Source organism: Mchenga conophoros, linkage group LG3, assembly GCF_057382185.1.
Source record: "Mchenga conophoros isolate Kocher_MC1m ecotype Shallow Benthic linkage group LG3, M_conophoros_male_GT1.1, whole genome shotgun sequence".
Taxonomy (NCBI): Eukaryota; Metazoa; Chordata; class Actinopteri; order Cichliformes; family Cichlidae; genus Mchenga; species Mchenga conophoros.
The window spans coordinates 79365614-79388316 of NC_140528.1; the positions used below are offsets into that span (position 1 = coordinate 79365614).

Here is a 22703-nt window from a genome sequence, read left to right on the forward strand (position 1 = left end):
AGTATAATCGGGCATGAAATAATACATAATGGTTTGAGACAGTCTTTCACCTTCAGCTATACCTTGTTTCCTGTTATCTACCAATAGCTAGCATGCTAGCAAACCAGAGACTGTACATCCAATTTGGACTGGATTTTAACATTCAGATTTTGGAGAACTGAAATGGCACATGTAGTTTATTAGTGTTAGCTAACATGTTAATACTAGCGATTCACTAACAAAACTGAAGGACAAACGTGTTGGACTTTAATTTCAATAAAAATGCTTTAAAAAGCACCAACACTACAAACATTGTTGAGAGGTACAGTTAAATAGCCTACACCTGTTAGGCTGTAGCTTTTTAATGCTGTGAAGTTTAGCATTTTAGAATGGGAATATATTGGGACGTGTCTGTCAGGCAAAGCATTTTTCCTACTTAACATCAACATGTTAGCGTCCATTAGCATCCATTACATTTAGAGACATCTTTGTCGCTAAATGTATATACAGTGCACTCATGTTTGAATATGCATAGCCGTTTATTATTTTTGCTCGTAATTCTCACACTTTAAAATCTTTAATTATTTTCAGACATATGGGTATATAAACAGATAGAGGGATAGATGTATGAACTCCGCTCAGTCTCTGCAGTAGCTGATTACAGAAGTCTGACCATTCTGGTCTCTGCATTGCAGTTAATTAAGGCTTTGTGTATGGCTGCGGATGCCCATTATAATGAAAGGCTGGCTGTCAGCCCCTCGTCCCAACACACAAACACGCACATACACACCCCAATCCATTTAGCCCCTCTAACGCCACCACCCCACCCTACAGCCACCCCTATCCAGCTGCTTCCATCGTCTCTGCCCATTAAATGCCCATCACCTTAAAATTCCTGTGGAGAGAGGCAAAACACATCCATACACACTGAAATTGGTGAAACAGAGCCTCATCGATGTGTAACCCATGTGTGCTGTGCTGCTGCCTAATACACACAAGCACACACACAGAGGGAGAGGTGTATGTAAATAAATGTTGAGGAAATAGACACTACTTGAAAAGGCCAACTATCACACACATAAAGGTCATTTCACTGACACATTTCATAAGTTATTATATACATGCACACACACCCTCTTCTCTGCAGCAGCACCACAGCCAGCTCTGTCATATTAAGCACCGTGATTGCATGTCATTGCAGAGGCTTCTCTTTCTATCTTTCCTCGCCTCCACCCCGCCCCACTTACGCCTGCCGCCAAAATTGGTTCTAAAACCACATGTCACTTTTGATTTGACCCGGCAGACCCTGAAACAATAACTTCATCAGGCCTTGTTAGAGTCTCATCCTGAGCAGACAGCTACGAAAACAAACACTGATTTCCCTTCATCTAGTCTAGAGGGCACCTTTCTTCTTGGCTTTCTTTGTCTCATATGGGATGAGCACATAAATGGCCACAGTACTCTCATGTGCTCGAGGCTTTTTTTTTCTTTCACAAAGAGAGGCATTAAATAGGTCACCCAACGGATGCTTGGACATTTGAAGAAATATGTATGATACATGAATGCATGTGCAGTGACTCTAGGAGGTATTACTAATCCTCCTTACTCTACATCATAATCATAAGCTGCTTGTCAATATAGCTTACTTATGACTGTGTCACTGGCTCAGAGTGTAACTCTGCCACCATTACACTTAGCTCCTGCGGAGTAAATTGTCCTATCTGAACAGACCATCTTGTGACTTGGAGTTTCACACCACACACAATAGAAAAACACCATGTCTTCAACTTGTCCACACTCTATGACCCTTTCAGTCCAAGTGAAGATGTTTACAATGGAGACCTTCTGGGCTGATTTGTGAACGTGTGCGGGGTGGGGTTAATTAAGGGGGCTAAAATTTTAGTGCAAGCGTGTGTGTGTGTGTGTTTAAAGTGAATCTTTGTGTATACACGTGCATGTATTTTCTCCTGTATTTTCCCGGCTGATGTTCGTAGTTTAACAGTCTGTTCATTCTTTCCTGTTCTATTTATTGCAGCATCACTCCCACACTAAACATGCTAAGTAATGATATAATAGAATAAGAGTCAGATATTATGTCAACAGCGCATATGCCAGACATTAAGTCTCATTATTATAGAGTTAGGGGACAGGAGCCTAGTCCCTTGTGGGACCTTGGTCTAATGATCTGATAATAGGCTGACATGTGTAATGGCCCTCATCGAGGAAACAGATTTATCTCTTCAGCACTTCTGTAGAGTCTACGTACACACGTAGATTAAACATGCAGTTTTACATTTACGTACCAACGCAAGCATTCATTGACATAATTCCTCTGATATTCCCGCACACCTGAATCTTATAAACAGGTCAACACACCCATATAGATGAAGAGTAAATTATAATTATAGTGGTGAAGAACCCTCTCAGCTCTCCTAATTGAAAGCAAATGGGACCTGGACCTGTCCCCAGCGTCTGATGAGAAGAAAGTTGTCACCAGCTTACAGTCTGATTGAAACCATGAAACAAGCATTCAGAAAGTTATTCAGAGCATTTGTTATTTAATTGAATCACATGCAGGGAAGTCACTGTGAGCAGATTACTTGAGCAGGAGTGCCAGCAGAAGCGCTGAGGAGTAATCTCCCATACCTGCACAAGACGTAATAAATGTGCGTACATGCACACACGCAACCACACTCCCTTCAGGCCCAAGATTCGTAGCCCACCATGTCTACTGAGTCAATATTTCACTCCCAAATGCACACATTAGCGCAGTATCCCTTTCACGAACAAACACACTCTCTCTTTCCTTGCAGGGATTGATTAATCCATAAAAAACCTCTTTAGCTTCTCCCATCCTTCTCCTCTGAGTAATTACCTCATAAGGACTGTTTTTAACCCACATCCTTCCAACAGTTTTCCTCTAACCTGAATATTCCCCGATGTCCATGTGAGTCTCACTAGGGGTCAAAGATTGCGTCAGTCTGAGTGTTGGGGATAAGCAGGCACAGTAGGGATGCATGCCTGTCGGAGGGGGAGGAGGGGAATAAAATAAAATCTAAACGGATGTCAGTTGGAGAAAATACAGGGAGAAAAATTATACCTTTCAGACTGCCCCCACTCTGCCCCTACACCACAAGACCTGGTGACACATTAGTATTGGACCCTGGTTAAACGGTTGACTTTGTCCTCTCTTCATCCATCTATCCATCCAGATGAATGGTAATGACCACAGAGAGGAACAGCCCCTGCTGAATTAAACATTTTCTTCCAATGAGAATCTCATTTTCCTCCTTTAGATGGCAAAGCAGGGTGATGGTTTTTCCTCTGGCAGAGATACTTTATCATTGTGCAGCTCATGTGCATTGGAGGTCAATGACATAGACCCAGCATTGTTCTAATATATTCCATCTCAGGGCAAATGAGATGCATTTTGCTGTGAACCTTCAGTCTCAGGGTCAATCCGCGACTGCTCCTGCAATCTATTTGACTGCCAGATTCAGGGTGCTTTTCTGGGAATGTGCCACGTGACTAGCTCCATAATGACTGCAACTGCAGCAAGCCAGGGTCCAATCTCCCTAAAGTGTTACCCAGGAAATCCCTTGTGATTGAAACACTCCCCCTATCTCCTCCGATTCACTGTGTTTCATGTTGAAGCTCACCTGAAGATCATGACCTGATTTGTATTCCCTGCCCCTTTCTTTCCTTCCCCTCTTTCATGACCTCTCTTCTTTCCGCTTCTCTCTCCTCCTTCTTCCCTCCGTCTTGTCATCTGTCGCATATTAGGTCGCCAGCTGACCATCTTCAACAGCCAAGCGTTCATCAAAATCGGTGGTGGAGAGAAAGGGCGCCACTTCCAGGGCCAGATCTCAGGCCTGTACTACAACGGCCTGCAGGTCCTCAAACTAGCAGCCGAGGGCGACCCCAACGTCCAGACCCAGGGCAACCTGAGGCTGGTGGGTGACGTGCCCTCGGTGCTGACTACCGACACCACCTCCACCACCCCGCTGGCTGATATGTCCACCACAATCATGGAGACAACCACCACCATGGCCACAACCACCACCCGCAAACAGCGCTCGCCAACCATGAGGGACAGTGTGACACAGGTGAGCAAAGTGAGCTAGTGATGCCAGCTTGTTTATATGATTCATAGAGAAAAATCAAAAGGCTGCTGTTTGAGTCACCGAGGCAAGAAGATGCTCTGGTGCTGTGCATTGTGATGGACCATTGCCAGTTAGTTTTAATTGGCTTTTTAAAGTTTCCCCAAAATCCTCGAACTGCTGAAAACAATATTTGAAAGATTAAACAGCATAGCCAAGTAACCAGATGGTTCTTCTTACATGAAGAGATTTCAAAAGAAATCAGATGTCAGCTACAAGGTCAAATAGTCACATTCTCAGCTCTGTGCTGTGTGCGAGTTTCCCCTTGTTAGCCATCAGCTGTATTCAGATGGTCAAACAGCCCTCAGCTGTTTGATCCATCCATTAGACCAATCAACACTGCGGTTTTGATTTTCTTTAAGAAGATGTGGCTGACCGGGATCCTAGAAATCACTGCTCGCTGGTCGAAGGCAGGACCATCTCGAGAAGGAAATCTTGCTACACAAAGAGCACAACAATAAACTTCCATTTACGAGTCTACATCGTGCGCATGTGAGAGGCTGTGATTTATGCTCTGATGATTATCCACATGGGCTAAAGGCACATATTACCAGCACGGAAAGCAACAATTAGCAAACAGTAGGGGACCTTTTCCTTGCCCACATGCAAGAAGATGGAAGAGGCGGGCCATCATAAAAAGACCTAATAACAAGATCCAGGAGGGGAATACGCTCCAGTTCACATCCAGCATCATTAGCTATAAACTGTGTGCTGTGCAAAAAAAAGTGTGATCCAGGCCATGAGAGGAAGCGCTGAAAGCTTGTCGCCCATGCTCGTGGATGTACTGTACGTCAGCTATATTTGGCGCTGTAGAGATTTTGTACCTTAATTAGTTGAAAGCTTTAAAACCTGTCAATTCCATACTTTCAATTTCAGCTCTATGGCATACTTTTATGGTGTCGCGGAAAACACAAAAGCGCGGTGCCAATTACTAGTGCTTTCCTCTTATTCAGTTGTGTTCATTAGCACTCTTCATGTCCACAGAGGCATATCTGAGATCAGTCAGCGAGCCACTCACACTCTTCCCTGAAAACCATGATCAGCAGATCCAGAATGTGTTTAGATCTTTGTCCTTTTATCATCGTCTCAAACCTTCCTATTGTGCCTCATTTTGGTTAAATGTGGCAGTTCCAATTAGACTAAAGATAAGGTGAAGCTGTTGGCACCGCTGCACAATAGATGCAAAGTTATACTGCGAGCACCCAGATTAAAGAAAACTTTTAGTTTTGCAGCAACTGTTTTTCTTGCTTTCTTGTACATTGATAAAAGTCAGCCTTAATGAGGCCTCCACAGGCTCATCAAACTAATACTTTGATGGCAGTTGACAAAATATGAAGGTGCACTTGTCTCAGTCATGGTTATCGCTGCCACGGAAGTACAAACAAAAAGTTTTGGACCTAAAACCTGTCAGAGCTCCTTCGCAGTCAACAGCATCTTGATTGTGCCCAGTTGGCACAATCAGCTGGTCTGTGATTTAGTGTTTCTCTCTCTTCTCTTTAAACATGAGATCAGTGGAACATGGATTTAAGATGCCGCATGTACGATGCACTCGGTTCAGTGTCTCTGGCCTCCAGACTTCTTGGCGAAACCTGCTCTCCACGTTGAGCGTATAGCGAGCTTTAAAAGCATCTGTCTGTGATGTGAAATTGGCAGCCCCAGACTGCCCCGCTTGATAAATTATCCGGAAGCATTTTAGGATAGCAGAGGACTCTTGAGTGTTGTCTGCCTTTTGGTTGTTACAAGCCTTAATGTGTATTCCATTTGCTGACTTATGTTTATGTTGGGTCATAAAAAAGCACGGTTCCACCTTTAGAGTGCTTTTTATTGCTAAGACTCTATTTTTTAGATAGTGTACACACATTTTAATGGCTCCATCTTTATGATTATTATGCACCTAGCTCAACCAAGTGTATTGCCACAATAGACAAAAATAGCATTAAGGATATATGCTGGCGAATCAAAAGATGTTACCTATGAGTCACTATGCATGTACTTTAATGATCAAACAGGCATTTTTCTGTGTGTAGAAAAGCCTAAAAACATTAGCGCTGATCATACAGGTGGTCCCAGGTGTGGTACCTCCTCTGTCCCCCAACCCAAAGGAAAGACAGAATAAAGCAACAAAAGAATAACTGTGAACACAGCTGTAGTCTAGCAAAATTAGGCAAAACCTCTTGAAGGGTGGAGGATTACATTGATTTTTACAACAGCTGAGAGGCACCAGACTGTATGAAATCATTTATATTTGCTCTTTTAAACACCAGGCTCTGTCCTGGGAACGTGCCTGTGGTGAACTGGAAGTGTTGTTTGTTTTCATATTTGTGGCAGGAACAGCAGTTGAGGGGGAAATGGAAGAAAACAGTGTATTTAGTGCGAGCAGCGGTGTGTATCGAAGCTGAACAGACAAGACGGAGCAAAAACCCATACACGACTCAAACTCAATCAGAATCACAGACTATCACTGTGCCTGGCGAAAATTTGGGATACGTGAGTCACAATCTTACAGGGTATATGAAGACAGGCGTAGCCAATGTGACATTATCCATTGGTTTGTGAAGCTCTATTTTTGAAGGTCTAATTTGAAGGGGGAGGATCTGACTTAGAGCCCGTGTGCTGTTATGGTACCAACTTGTCAGTCGTCAAAGGAGCTTGCAAAGAAAAGCGTCTGGACTTCTTTAAGTTGCTTGAAGACGTTTCACCTCTCATCCGAGAAGCTTCTTCAGTTCTAAGGTCAAATGGTGGAGAGTCCCAGATATAAACCTAGTGGGAGTGACCCCCCACAGAGGGACAAAAGGACCCCCTGATGATCCTCTAATCGCCTGAGCCAAGGTGTGAAACTGGGTGTGGGTCCCAATCAGCCAGAGTTTCGGGTGAGTTCATTGTGAAACCTGGCCCCACCTTATCATGCGAATTCCTGAGATCAGATCGCCCAGGATGTGAGTGGGCGTTAAGGCGTCTGGGAAGGGATCTCAAAACTGGATTACAGATGGCAGAGAGTTGGTGTCGTAAACCACCGCCTCTGTTCAAAGATGGTCGCTCACAGTGGACATAGATGGCTTCCATCTATAATCCAGTTTTGAGATCCCTTCCCAGACGCCTTAACGCCCACTCACATCCTGGGCCATCTGATCTCAGGAATTCGCATGATAAGGTGGGGCCAGGTTTCACAATGAACTCACCCGAAACTCTGGCTGATTGGGGCCCACACCCAGTTTCACACCTTGGCTCAGTGGATTAGAGGATCATCAGGGGGTCCTTTTGTCCCTCTGTGGGGGGTTACTCCCACTAGGTTTATATCTGGGACTCTCCACCATTTGACCTTAGAACTGAAGAAGCTTCTCGGATGAGAGGTGAAACGTCTTCAAGTAACTTAAAGAAGTCCAGACGCTTTTCTTTGCAAGCTCCTTTGACTATGATGACCTGGATGACTGAGAACCTTCACAGACAACTTGTCAGTCCCAATGTACGCCCACCCAACCCTGCTTTACCATCCTTCCTGACACTGATTCAGAAAATAATTTACAAAATAAACATCACATTGTGTTCGATAAGACTCGACACTTTAGATCATAAACTCGGGACTTATTTTGCAGCCAGTTAAACCTTCAGTCCAAAGCATAGACAGCTGTATTAGAAAAGTAGCTGGTTCTTTGGTGAAACAGAAATTAAATGACAAGGTCCATACAGCAGGAAACATTGAATAATGCCACTTAAGAGTCTGTTATGTGCAGCATTAATAGCAGTTGAAAACTAAAAATCAGATAATTAAGAAAACCAACTTTTCTGGAAGAAGTTTAGATTAATTCACAAATCTTTAGGTTTTTGTTTCTGGGTTTTATTGACTAATCATTTTGAATTATATGGTGCTGTAAATCACCCAGGAGGTGATGGTAGCTTGGTTTACTTTAGCGATTTGCTTGTTTTTGTCAAAATAAAAACTTTTTTCCACCTAAAAAGAAAAGAATGCAAAAAGAGAAGGTCCTCATGGAACTACATGATTCCAGATACTCCCTGCCTGTTCAGTGGCCATGTCTGGTTCACCTATTTGAGACAGAAGAAGTGTAAGTATACAACAGTTTTATGGACTGTGCCTCATCCTTTAAACCCCAAATGTTTGTATCTACAGTAAACATTTTCTGTCAGTTAACAAAAGCTTTCATTTTTATACTTACAGTACAGTCAGAGTTCGCAGAACTTTCTGTAACTTTACACATTTATTTTTTCATAATTCAAGCCCAAAGAGTTGTGCTGATAGATTTCTTCCATTGCATTTCTTTTTCTTATATTGAAATATCTCAGTGAATAAATGTGCACTTAAACTTCTGTACGTCAGCATAAATGGAAGTTTCGCCAGTCCAGCCGCTTAAGATCGAAGTGAGCTGTATGTGGCTCATGATGTGACTTTAACATCCTTGCTCTAGATCCGTCACAGTCATGTGGTCAGATTAGGAATTGTTGCCTCGTTGTTTTTCCTGTTCTTCAGATGGATAAAAAAACAAACATGGCAATGGTGTATTAATGCAGGAGTGGCAGAATCTAACTATATATGAGCAGAAACTTAAATTTCAATTTCTCCAAAAGCTCTGAGCTACCCGCCGCGCTGTAGCTTTGATCATAGTGGAATAATGTGCTTTGATGCTTAGAATAAAAGATCTACCTTTTGATGTGCATGCGGGGGTCTGATTTATTCTGCTTTTTTACCCCTTGATACTGTGGGTTTCCATGAAACAGTTGGAAGTCATCACTTGTCTCGATCTGACCCAAATTTGGTGTCAGGATGTTATAAAACTAAGATCACAAGCCTCGCCCTTGCTGCTGTCTTAAGCTGAGAGCACTCCCAGGTGTTTGCCATCTCTCTCTGATTTGTCTGGATGGATAGAAGATGGTTCAAAGTCCTTGTGGATGCTGCTTGGAGATAGTCAGCGGGGCTGTTTTGGATGTTCCAGGGGGGTCAGGTAAATTGGGGTTTAAAAGTGTGTCACAGATGTTGCACGAAATTACAGCCATCATAACTCCAGGAGGCTGAAAAAAACCTTTTGAAATTCAATCAGTAAGACATTGTGTTATAAAAACTCCTTTTTTCTTTTCTTTTAGCTTTTATGGCCACAAACACAGCCCGACGTGTGCATTTATTGATGTCCTGGTTGTTTAATTTAAAGGAGTGCACATTTTAAAGGATTCATTATGCGCTGTTTATATCGAAGCAGCTGCATGGATGGAATACGAATGTAAGTGCATGCGTGATGGAGATGTTGCTGGGAAACTGAAACGGGATCATTAGGACCATTTGACAGAGCTAGGTGATGTGAACACACACTCAAACGGACACAGCGTAATTAATAAATGATTATGCCCGTGCCATGGATTAATAACAGAGCGAAAACTCTGCGAGGCAGTGAATCAGTTATGCTGATAAAAGCCCTCCATTTTCTATCAGATGACCCCCATCTTGAATAACAACCAGAGGCTGAGAGGAGGCGAGGGCAGGATGTTTGGGTGTCTAGACACGCAGCTGTGTGAGTCATGCAGCAGTGAGGACAAACCTGGGCTACTAAATTGGAACCACCTTGTCAGATTTAATCTGCTTTCATTTCAAGACCCCCGCTGTTGTACCCGCTGTACTTGTAAACCCGGCACAACAGGCTCCATGTCTACTGCTTTCTTTATCGCCTACTTCAAATGTCTACAAGCTCAAGGTCAAAAATAATCCTATAGAGACCATAATGGAGATAATCTACTGCATGTGCTGAAAAGTAAAAACAATTGTGCAATAGAGCCTTCAATGTCTGACACTTTTGCCCACTCAGTGGAGCTGACGCGCTGTTTCGAGAAGCTGCACCTCTTTGATCGGCGGCGTTGGGTCAGAAAGAGATTGTTTCACTTTGGTTTCCCTCGAGCTCTCCATCTTTTGTTACATAAGTACACACGGGTGCTGCTCATAAAGCACTGCCACCTCCATATTTTCAGCTCTTGTGCCACAACTGCTCAACAATAAATCTTCATGTTGTAACTGAGTTACAGATAAGAGTTTTCCCCGGAAGTTTGCTTCTCGTACTGCAGCTGCACACGCTTCTGTGAGACTAGGCATCGGTGGAGCCGAAGACCTTCACTGTGACTTCCAGAGACTCTTAATCCGCTTAGATATTCGGTGTATCCTCTACACAAATAAAATTTGTCCTGACTGTATCTCCTCCCTCTCTGTTCTTCCAGAATTCAGACGACCTCCTGGTAGCATCGGCTGAATGTCCTAGCGATGACGAAGATTTGGAGGAGTGCGAGCCTGGAAATGGTGAGTCAGCTCAGGGAGTTCTGCCTTTGTTGTGTTTTATCTGGAAACAAAGTCAGCCTGAAACACAAAAGCAGAGTTACCTAGACTACCTCAATGTCCCTTTCTCCTCTTCTAAATGATACCTTGTGACTGCGCAGCCCCCCTGTATGCAGCTCTGATTGGCCAGATGTGTACTCTCCGAGTTTTTTTTCTTGTTGCTTTTTAAAGCAGCAGGCAGTCAGCAGCATTGTGGTCTGTCAATTGCTCAGCCATGTGGTAATACCTGGCATTTTCCCAGCTGTTGCACCAATCCCCTGCCCCGATTTTAACAAGGCAGGACAGTTCCAACGTGGAAACACAGCTTGTTCTGCATGGCGCACAGCTGTAGCTTGGCAGACCTGGTGGCTGAGGCACTGTTAGTGTGAACAGAGGGTCAAGCAATGTTCTGACACCATGTTTGGAGGTGGAAGTTAAAGGCCATGTGTTTTACTCCTTGCCGCTGTGGTTTCTAGCACTAATAAGCTGGCCATATTTAAAAACTGCCAAGAACCATGCCTGTTCAGTGAAAAAGTGAGATTCAAATTACTCGTGCAGCTACAAGTCAAGGCTTCTAAAACTCCAAGAGTCAGAAGATATGCATGTCCACATTAAATTATGCAGTATTTCATCCTTAAAGATCTTGAGTGACAAGAGTTGTGTGTTTAATGGGTTCACAGATTTGACTCTGGTGTGGGTGAAACCTTTAATCAAAGCAGAGCCACTATGACGCCACTGTCAAATAATAGAAAACATTAAATTCCTGGAGCATAAAACAAGACTTGCTAGCGACTACTAGCTATAAGCTAAGTGTGGTTTTATTCAAACCTGCCTTAATGTTCTGAGATAGGGCAAACCGTTGTGTAGCTTCAGCAGAACATGCTTTATATCAGCGGTCCCCAACCTTTTTTGCGCCACAGATCAGTTTATGCCCGACAATATTTTCACTGACCGGCCTTCAAGGTGTCGCGGATAAATACAACAAAATAAAACTAGTACCGGTACCGAAAAAAAGAAGATTTATTCATAACACACGTGAAAAGACCCAGGAAAACCGAGTAAACGATAAAAACGATAACAAAATAACGCTGGAAACCGATAAAAACCCTGAAAACCATACATTTCACACCCGAGCCTCAACTCTCGCGGCCCGGTACCAAACGACTCACGGACCGGTACCGGTCCGAGGCCTTGCGGTTGAGGACCGCTGCTTTATATGATGGAAAAAGGGAAAAAATGAAGAGAAATGCCATAGTGTACATTGCTTAATAATGTATCTGATGACCCGTCATAAAAATGAGAAAAAACAAATATTTTAAAAATCTGTCAAAAACACGTTTAAAACTAAAAAATTACTTTGTTATTTATTAGTCAAATAACAAACTATATTCATGTTTTTATGTCTGAATTTATGTCCCAGAAATGAATCAAGGACAATATTCAACCACTAAAACTGTTCAAGAAAAACAAAGATGTGCTTTTTTGTTTGTTTCTATTTTTTCCAAAACACTAAGTTCAAATGTTAAAATATAATAATTATATTTTAGTATTAAAATATCATTTTGATTAAAGAGCCTTGTGCATACTGCTGGATAACTTTAATTTTATTTATACATTTCCAAATCACAACAACTTTTTTAAGGCAAAGACCCTGAAATAATACAGAGAAAACCCCAACAGACAATCCCCCTATGATCAAGTGCTTTGGTGATAGTGGGAAGGAAAAACACCTTTTTAACAGGACGAAACCTCCAGCAGAACCAGGCTGGGGTGATATTAGGTCTTTAAGAAAATTATTATTTTCTTGTTATAGTAATAGATCTTGTGTCATTACAGACACATAAGAAATGGTTTTGGTAATTACCAGTACTGTTAGGGCAGCTGTAGCATAAACCTGGTACTGACTGGTGGTCTAATAAATTTGTTAAGCAGTGTATGTGCTCCCCGAAAAGCACTTGAGTTACCTTGAATAACTGTAAAAGTTTGTTGTAGGATTGTGGATTAGTGGTTTGACTGGTGGACTGTAAATGGCAGCAGATTACAACATTTATCAGTATGTTTGTGTTGGGAGAACCTGATCTGAACCAGTGCTGAGAAACTTGAGTGCAGCATTTTCCTGCAGTTTTCTCTGTAGGTGGTTGGGACTGAAATAGAGACTCAATACCCCTCTTATCAAAAGAAGAAATGAGAGTTTTTTTTGGTTGGATGCTATGTCCAGGCTTAATCTCCCATGAGGAAATGCAACTCACTATCTCTCCCTTTCTCTCGCACGCCCCCACAAACACACATACGGTGTCTGACATGCTCACCTTTCCACACAGGCACTTGTCTCTCTCACTCTGTGGGTGTAAAGTTTTCTCTCTGCCTCCGACTCTCCCGAGCAACAATGAACGCGCTTGTGCGTACACGCGCGCGCGTGCTCTGTATCACACCTTCCAGATGCCACGAGAGTTCCAGCGAAGCGAGCCGGCGGGGTCGGATAAGCCTCTGTGAAAACTGTGGACGAGGAGAGCAGAATCAACATTGTCTCCAAAGCATGTTCCCCCTCCATCACTGCTGCACAAACACAGGCCTTTAGTCATTGTGTGATAGGACCAATTCCCAGTGTTTTCAATTACATGTGAGTGTTCGGCTCGCTGTTATTGAACTGCCTTCAGGAAAGAAGGAGAGAAACATTTTAAAGGCAGCTGTGGATTTTCTGTTAAGCAAAGCTAGATGCAGTGGTTATGAATTGATGAGGATCGATACAACTCCTTCATATATACAACCAGCTGAGCTCCATCTGCTTACCTGCAGCTGGTAACACCACAACACACAATTCAAGAGATGCAGCTTGTTTTTTCCTTTTCCCTTTTTTCCAAAACTGCATTTGGTGGAGGAGTGTTTTGGCTGTGTCACGCTAAATGAGAGTCCTCAACGTGAAACGCTCAGACAGTGATTGAGGGGTAGCTGCTGTTGCACATTTGCTGACAAGCTCAGAGTGGATGCAAAATAGACAAAAGCACAGGGTGCAGAGAAGAAGACCTGAGGAGGAGACGAGCGGGAAGGACTGGCTTTCATTGAGATGTGCATCACGTTCCTTTGCGCTCAAAGCAGAACAGAGGAATGGGGAGAGGAGAGAAGCGGAGGTACAGAGGGAGCCTGCGAGAGAGAAGGAAGAGGAAGTGAAGGAGAGAGTGAAATTCCCATGAACGATTCCTGGCGTTCCCACCAGGCTAATTAAACTTTGACTGTTAGAGAGCCTTAATTACATCACCCAATTAGAGCTATGGTTTCAATACTTCAGTGTTTGTAATGAGTCTCTGTCAGAAGGGTGACAAGCTAGGAAATGTGGACCTCGATTACAAAGCTCAATATACCGAGCAGAAAATGAACAGACAGGAAAAAGTCTCCAAAGATGCATATGGACACTCATTTGCTACACATATAATAACTATATTTCACACTAACAAACATATTGAGATTCTATCCGTCCAACATTAAAGCTGTGTCTTTTTGTCTCCATATATCATGTTCTGTCTGTTCTCTAGCCCGACATGACCTCACTTTGCTTTTCTCCAAGCTACTTATCAGTCCCAGGATGTTGTAGGTTGTATCGGTTTTACTCTGACAAGATCAGAGCTTTGAGGAGCTCCTCAATAATTCATCAGACAGCATGCTATAGAGACAACCTATGAATTGCTCTTCTTAGGCCGAGGAGTGAAAATAAGAGATTGGGTGATAGATGAGGGATGACCTGGAGCCTCTCGGTCCCCCTCCGCATTCAATGTGACTCAGAGCCAAGTCAATGGGTTTGGGTGTTAGTTATTTGTCAGGGTGATGCTTTATTGATCGCTCTTAGCTAGTAACAGGCCCAAGTTTATCAATATAGGTTCCACGGGTTGGATCCTGAGCAGTATGGATGCTTGAACCTGCATGACAGGATGCTTTCTAAGCGGTACATCATCCTTTCAGGGTTCAGGCAAGTGTTACTGTCCAAGCCTCTACCCCTACTGTGTCTGATTGGTCAGATTTGGAACGAGCCTTCTGATTTGATCGTTTTCTGTGGAAAAAAATAATGCAATTGAGTAAAGGTCGCATCAGCTCCATGATGAATGCTTGAGTTTGCATGAGTTATAATGAAACGTCTCCCAGCTACCATAGGGCGAGACGGGGGGTACAGCCTGGACATGTTGCCAGTCTGTTGCAGGGCTTTAGGTGATTGTCTTTAATTAGCAGAGTTATTTTACAGTACCAAAAATATGGATCACAGTCTTAGTCGGGATACCCAGTCACTGCAGAGGTGCTCAGTCAGCCTAATCACACAAGCGAAGAATGCATTACTCAACATTATTCACATGCCTGTAACCATTTTATTTCATTACTGGTCAATGGTGCATTTTTGTCATTTACAAAAAAATTATACATATTCTGCAAACTACACAAAAGTGGTTTTTGAAATTCTAATTAGAACCAAATGTTTTAGGGAGGATGGCCTTTTTCCTTGTGTTGCATTCTGAGTAGGAAATCTGGCCGCTTTAGCTTCAGATTGTAAACAAATGCCCCGGAGCACCATGGAGAAACATGATGGTTTGCAGATTGTCTGAACCTCTGACATGGAGATTGGAGACTGGAGACTTTATTGCTGCACAATATGTGACTCTGAGTGAGATACAATATGAGCAGGGCATCATATCTTTTTTGTCAAAACAAGTCACTTCACCTGAGAACAGCAGCAGCAGTTTACAGAGCCCCGCATATAAAGAAGCAGGTTTGTTCCCTGCACCGATTATAGGGCCACCTATTGTAGCGGGATTCAGAAGCAAGAAAGGGATAATATATTATGCTCGGACACGCAGTTAGATTTTCCATCTGCAGCCTAATCGAAGCTGAATTACAGAATGCTGAAACTCCAAACAACCTTTTTGCTCTAAATATTTGAAATAGATGTGAGCGGGGTGATGTGATCAGCAGAATAACGATATTTGTCAGGAGACCGACGTGGATGCATCAGTATCCATCTGCCCTGTGCTTATTTTGAGTAAATAGGAGGGGTGGGGGTGACTCACACTGGCAACGCAGTGGAGAGGCATGTGGGTAAAGATAAAGGAATTTCATCATTGTGGACTAAACGTCTGCCTCAGCTGTTCAAATCAACAGAGTCAAACTCAATCAATCAGGCTGAATATCTGAGTCTCTCCCGCTTTAACGCTGAAATGACAGAGTGGGAATGTTAAAGAAACAGACCCCCACACGTGGGAATCATGCCTAATTTTTTTTTTTTTTGGCATCAGAACTGGTCTCAGTAAATCCCAGTTTGGGTCTGATGGCTTTGATGTAAAATAATACGCATTCACCTAAATATTTTATGCTCACTTTCCTGGGTTTCCTCTGGTTTACATCAGTCTGTGGTTCTTGGCAGCTTTCAGCAGGAGAACACATGCAGGGAGATTTGTGATATGTATCCCCCACCCACCCCACCTTCCAACCTGGCTGTTAACAGCACCAGAGCTGCATACAGGGACCACACAGTGCAGTGTCGGAAAGCCAATTGAAGTTGCTGATTGGTTTTAAATATTGGTGCAGTAGGCTTAGGTCGCACAACAGGAAATGAAAAGATGTTTCACTTGATAACTGCCTGGAGGTCTGACATGTGGCTCACTCTGTGTATGAGGGCTGAGGTTCATTACTCTGCTAGGAGCTGCTGCCTGCCAGTCATATGGGATAATGCCATGAGGCCTTCAGGCTTTGGCTCCTAAAAACTAAGAGGACAGCAGAGCGATGTGGGTCACTTGCTTGAACAATCCTTTCTATGTACACTTGTGCATGATGACTCTGAGCCTCCCGTAAATATTTAATAACCATTGTAAGCGTCACTCCGAGGGGCTCCTATAAGCAGACTTTAAGCAGGGAAGCACAGTGGTCCTGATTCCTGAGGATTACATTAAATGTTTATTGTAACAGGGGCATCTATTTGCCGTGTCAGCCGCACGTACAGTAAGTAGGACGCACTGTGAGCAGAGGTAGCTTCTCAGTAATGGGCAGGCTGCACACCGAGCAGCAGGTATGAAGCTCGAAATTGCACTCGCAGCATCTGCGCCACGCAGACAGACGGCAGAGTAAAGATAGCAGCGCTAACGTCTTCTCGTCATCACCCTCACTCGCACATGCGTCCTGTATCTCTAGGAAACGATCTTCTCTGCGTTCCCAAATCGTTGGCCCCACCCCCCTCGCTGGAGCGACTTTGACGAGTTATCTTACGAAACACAAAGATTTTCTTTCTTTCTTTTGAACACACTGGGGGAAATCCTACTCGAAGTGAATCTGCTTTGTTCCTCAAATGTGCCGCCGCACTCTGCTGTCCTCTCGCCTTCAAGGTGAAACTCATCCCTCAAACGCAGACAGAAAATGTATGGGAGAGAAATAACTTGAGCATTGCCATGGAAACTAGCCTTTCCAGTAGTGGTGGTGAAATAATAACTTAGAACGGTTGAAGAATTACTAAGTTTCTTTCTCCTTTACAGCTCTCACATTTTGCTTTATTTCAAGGAGTTTCTCTCAAGTGTGTTGTTATATGCTGATATGTCGCAGTGGCTTTGTTAACCCAATGCATTACCTTTTTTTTAACAAAGCCTTTGCCATTCTTTAAGTGAAAATGTGGGGGTTTTGTAACTGACCAATGGGTTTGGGGGTGTTTGAGTGCTGCTGAGCTGAATAAAGGCCACAGAGGAATTCTTACAATCCCAGAACCTCCTATTAACCATCCCCTCCCTTCCCATTCATTCCTGAAACGCCTTATCCAGCCACTCTCTCCCACTGAGTCTCCCTGGTTTACCTCATCAATCGAACACAGAGCCAGAGTCATGATTTTATGCTGGTGATGTTGGCATTTCTTTGCTTATGTTTTGCTGTTACCTTCCCTTTTGTCCCCCTCCAAGATGTGTTGTAATCTAATTCACTCTGCAATACTTCTCAACTGTTTCCTTTACTGACCCTTTTGCAACACTGGACAGAAAATTGAGTGTGTAAATTTACTGCTATTAATATTCTATTTCCTGTTGACACACTCCTGATATGTCTAACCATTTCAGTCTATGATACAAGGATTCCTCTTAAATGCACCTTTTTTCCCCCAATAATCTGAACTGAAGCAAAGTCGAAGCTTATTTCGCACTGGGCTAAAATTGCATAACTGAGGCTTGAACTGAAATTCTGGCTCATTAAGACTTTTTTTTTTAATGTTATTTGTGTTGATGGCTGTTTGAAAAGAACATCATTCCCCCATGTTTAACGTGTGGTGTTTGGGAGGGAAGTGGGCATGAGGGAGTCATGATAAAAAACTGAGCAGTATTATTTAATACTCTGTTACTCAGTGCGCTGTAGTGTAGTGCACTGAGAGTTTGGGTTAAGAATTAGAGGCATCAGTTTTCTGCAGCCGCTCCTGAGGGTTTGCATACAGATTAAGCTAATTAGAAATGAGCCATAGAAGCCACCATGCCCAAAAGGGGAAAATAGGATTGAGACAATTCTTCATGTGAATTTGGGGGGGGGGGGAGAACAAGTGAATAATGCAACAATACATTATTATTCTTTTTTTTTTTGTTACATTCTGATTATTTTTCACCCAATAAAGAGACAAAAGAGGAGAGGAGGTAAACAATGGTGGGGGTGGGGAGGGGAGTTGTTTATCACTATCCGAGAACAATCTTACACAGCTTTCTTTTTGTAATTTTTTTTTTCATGCAAAAATCATGCGGCCAATTTGTTGATGTAAGTGACCTGAACCTCGTGGTTTGCTATCTTATTTAACCAATCACAGCAGAAACATCTGAGCGTAGTCAGCGTAGGTAGGACTAGAAAGGTTAGCAGTGAAGGATAGGCTGTGTAGTACAATAGATGTTACGTTGTTCAGTGTAATTTGTAGTCTGCTTTTACCTTGTGTTAGTGATATGACATGTAGGAATATGCAGCACAGCGAAATAGGTCAGAACAGTCAGGAGCAGGTGCAGGCTAGAGTATATTCTTACATCTTGTTTTATAATGCAGCTCAAAGTTAGTCAGCATATTAACTTTTTAAATAGAACAGACTAAACTTGTAGAACTAACCTCATGTTAAGCTGTAGTGCTGTTCTAATACTGGTGTTTCTGTAACATTTGAACTGTCTTTCTTCTGTTGATCTGGAAGTCGTCTCTCCCTCAGGTGGTCTCTAACACTCTTTTCCTTCGTTGTCTCTTTCTTGTCCTAGGAGGTGAATTAGTGTTGCCCATTATTACAGTGGACTCCCTAGACCCCCCATCTATCGCCACCCACTACCCAGTAATACCCCCGCCCCCCACCACTTACCGCCCTTTCCTCACCCTGCTTGAAACCACCAAAGAATCCCTCCCCTTGCCCAACGGCCGGCCCCCTTGCCCCTTGGACCAGGAGGACTGCGAGGAGATCATCGAGGTGTCGGCGTACGGCTCGGGGGAGATGACCGAGTCAGATGACGAGGACTATTACAAAAATTCCGGCCTGGTCACCGACAGGACTGTCCTCCCCCCTCCCCCGGCCGTCGAGGGTGGCGTCCAAAACCCCCGAGACCGCCATTTCTCCCGCTTCCCCAACTCCCGCCCCCCTCTCTCCTCCACCCCCACAGCCAACCCCGATCAGCTGAACCCGCGCATCAAGTCAGCCGGCGGCGGCAGCAGCAGTAGTAGCAACAACATCCCTGCCGGGAAAATGAACACCCGGGACCAAGTGCTGCTGCCGCCGGCCCAGCCCTCTTTGGATCCAGGCCACCGTAGAGTCCCAGGTATAACCTATCCCCCAAATTTCCCTCATGTTCCCACTCCAGACCCCACGTCTCCAGAGAGAGGGCTCCCGGGTGCCGTAGAAGTGCAGCAGTCGAGCAGCACCACCGGGATGGTGGTGGGCATCGTGGCAGCCGCTGCCCTCTGCATCCTCATCTTGCTGTACGCCATGTACAAGTACCGCAACCGCGATGAGGGCTCCTATCAGGTGGACCAGAGCCGTAACTACATTAGCAACTCAGCCACACAGAGCAATGGGGCCCTGGTGAAGGAGAAACAGCCCAGCACTGCCAAGACGGTCACCAAGAACAAGAAGAACAAAGACAAAGAGTACTACGTCTGAGGGAGTGCCGCCGTGACACACAGGGGCAGACAGCAGAGCACTTAGAAAAGGAAAGAGACGGCGGGGAGAAGGAGGGAGAGAAGGCAGTATGTGGGAAAACTGCAAACACATCACAGTGGCTAATTCATTTCAAACTTCAAGTATTGTCAGGTGCTCATATGTGTTACCAGTTCATCTCGAATCAGAGGGAGGCAGCGAAATGAGATGGCACAGTGACATCACAGCTCTCCTCACACATTTCCACATTGCTTTGATTGATTAGACTAAACTTCAGTTGCATTCAATGCTAACCACAGTGTGGATTTAAGGAAAGGCTATTACATCTCTACACATACCGTGCCAACAACCACGTAGCAAATGCTGATAAAGCAGTGATTCATGGGTTAGCCTGAGTACTGTAGGAAAGCATCGCCATCAGTATTTGTGTCAATGCCTGTACTTGATTCTGAGGAGAACCTGCGTCACCTTAGACAGTATCAAACAGATTTTTTTTCCAACCAGGCTCGAATTAGCAGATCAATATACTGCCAGCTTAGAGAAACACTGTGTCAAATCCAGCTCCTCCACCTCTGTAAGTGTTCGACACCTCCGATCTCTCGCCTCTCATCGGATCTCTCTCTCTCCTTCTCGTTCACCCACGAACTCTGTTTCTCTCCTTGTCTACGGTGCCCAGCAGCCGATGCGATGTAAACTCTGCCGTGTTTCAAGCATGTAGTATTCATTTACGAAAAAGAGATAAACTGTTTTTCCTTTCTGTGGAGTTTAAAAAAACAAAAAAAATATGACGCCGATGACTGATGATCGTAACAACATTAAAAGTAGCAACTACGTGAGATGCCACCGCTCCAACCTAACGGATGCTAAATTGTACGTTTAGCCGCCAAAAACTCATCGAGGCCAAAAAAAACACCCCTTTGGTCGTCCTTTGTTCCAGCAGATCTGTGTCATGTGTATCTGGGGCTCTGAGGTGCCCCCTAGTGGGCCAGCAGAGAAACTGTCACGTCCTTACAAGTTACTAATCACCGAAAAACAGAAAAAACCTCCAGCAAACAAGATGAACTCTGTTCTATATAATTATAAATATATGTATAGACGTTGCAGAAACATATGGACCTATGTGAACGAATCAAAAAGTGCGTTTGCTGAGACGTGCACAGCAAAAGATGGGATTCTTGAACAGCTTCACCGTCCAACCCCCCGTTCCTCAGACCCCTGCCCCCCACTTCATGAACAGTGCGGCTGATGGAATGCCTTGCTGCAAGACTCAGTCACTTTGGTTTGCTCTTTTCTTTTCTTTTTTTAAATTTCTTTTCATTTCTGGAGGAATGAGAGACATTTTAGGGAGATTCTGAATTCATTCGTGTTGGAGTTCCACTGTGGAGAGAGATACCTTGCAGCAGCTGAAAAAGAGCAACTGTGTCGTTCGCCCCTCTCTAGCCTGACTGGACTGACGGCAGCCCGCGGGCAAAGCGAACTTAATGGGAAGAGCACACAAATAAAAGGAGAACAGCAGTTCCCTGAAAGATGTACTCTAGTATTCCAATTTTCTCAAGTCTATTAAGAAAAGAAAACTGTACCATGAAAAGAAAAATTCTGAAAAAAGTTTGTGAAATGTCTAAATATTTGACTTTCATCCCATTACTAAGAGAAATGTGTTTTCCCTACTATCATTCCTGTTTGGAGAAAAAAAATAACTGATTCTGGGAAACTGAAATTTCTATGTATTTTCTTTTGGTACCTGAGCAAATATGATTTGGGTTATGAACATCAAACCATGCATTCTCCTTTTCCAGAGGAGAAAATGTCCTCTTTTATCCTCCATCTGTCATCCTTAGCCTCTTTCTTTGTTCTTCATGCATTCCTTTTTCTCTGTAGAGATCGTATGTCCCCGTATCCTGTGAGGAAAGCAGGTTTTATCCATCCTCTGATTTTTATTTACTTTAATTTGTTTTATATCTATTTCTGTCTATATGGCGAGAGACAAGACGGTAGTCATTTCACTTGACGGGCTCCGTCGTTACTCTCTTCTGCCACGTTTGTCTGGTTTCTCTCTTTCTCCATTCTGAGCATACTCTCCCAGTATCTTCCTGTTCTTTCTAAATGTTATTGTAAAGTGTTCCAGTGAGATGACTCTAAATATGTGTACATTAACAGAGGGAATACACTTGGTTATATACTTCTTACTTACTGCGTTGTGTGGTCTGTTCATTGTCTCCTTATTTTCAAATTTGATTCAATCCCCAGGAGGTACTCAGAGGACTGCAAATTGCTTTGAAACAGTTGGATATTACGACATCCGATGGACCAAGTTGCTGGTGAAAGCAGCTCTAATTAGAACCGGACCATTTCTGACTCTGACACCCCGATTAAGATAAATGCTCTGCAAAATAAGTCTGTAGCTGGACCCGTTTTAAAGGGATAGTCTCATTTCTCAGTATAAAGAAAAGTTATTACATCAAATAATTTGAAAGATGCTATAATCACAAAAAATTCTCCACATCACGGCTTTAAATGCTGACATATTTCATAACAGCACAGTGGCCCTAAAAGCATTAATGTGTTAATACATTTTCCAAATTAAGAAAGTAAGACGATTTCACACTTAGTTTAAATGTATCTTAATATTGTCAGAAATCGATAGAAACACAGGGAGCAATTACTCACCCAATGCCGTTTTCATTTCAGAGGAAAACTTCAGCTCCTTATCTTCACGTTGATGTGAGCGCACTTTTCTGATTTTGAGTCTATTTGGATGTCTCTTTGGATGTATTTTTTCTCCTTTCCACAATTGTCAGACTTGATTCAAGTACGTCGAGACCGCGTTTGTTTTATGTCAGTTACATTTTCATTGTAGAGCTGAGGTTTTCAAAATATGAGCCTCGGCACCCCAGGAGGGCACAAGGGGAGAGACGCGAAGCAGAGACACTGCCTGAGATCAAAGAGACGGGTGCGTATGCGGGTGGTCTGAAACAGTCGGGAAAGTTTAGACCAGAAATTTCTGTCAGAAACAGCACTCTCTCTCTCAAACTCTCCCAAACGCGACACATGTATTTTTAGGTGTTCGGTGCCACTTCCAAAGGACAATAGAAAGAAAACACAGTCAAATATGTTCAAATTCATCCATAATGACATCCATTACATCCAT

At 43.4% G+C, this 22703-nt stretch overlaps 1 protein-coding gene across 6 annotated transcripts in view; it reads left to right on the plus strand.

The window, feature by feature from the left end:
• Positions 1-21742, plus strand: part of nrxn2b (neurexin 2b) — a 707860-nt gene extending 686118 nt beyond the window's left edge. For 5 of the 6 annotated variants that reach the window (XM_085267412.1, XM_085267416.1, XM_085267414.1 and 2 more), the window contains 3 exons: positions 3763-4085; positions 10350-10428; positions 18669-21742. In XM_085267412.1, the coding sequence (XP_085123538.1) occupies positions 3763-4085; positions 10350-10428; positions 18669-19558 (1292 nt within the window). In that variant the 3' untranslated portion in view covers positions 19559-21742. The remainder of the gene's footprint in view (positions 1-3762; positions 4086-10349; positions 10429-18668) is intronic. The other variant, XM_085267417.1, reaches the window with a different exon arrangement.
• The last annotated feature ends 961 nt before the right edge of the window (positions 21743-22703 follow it).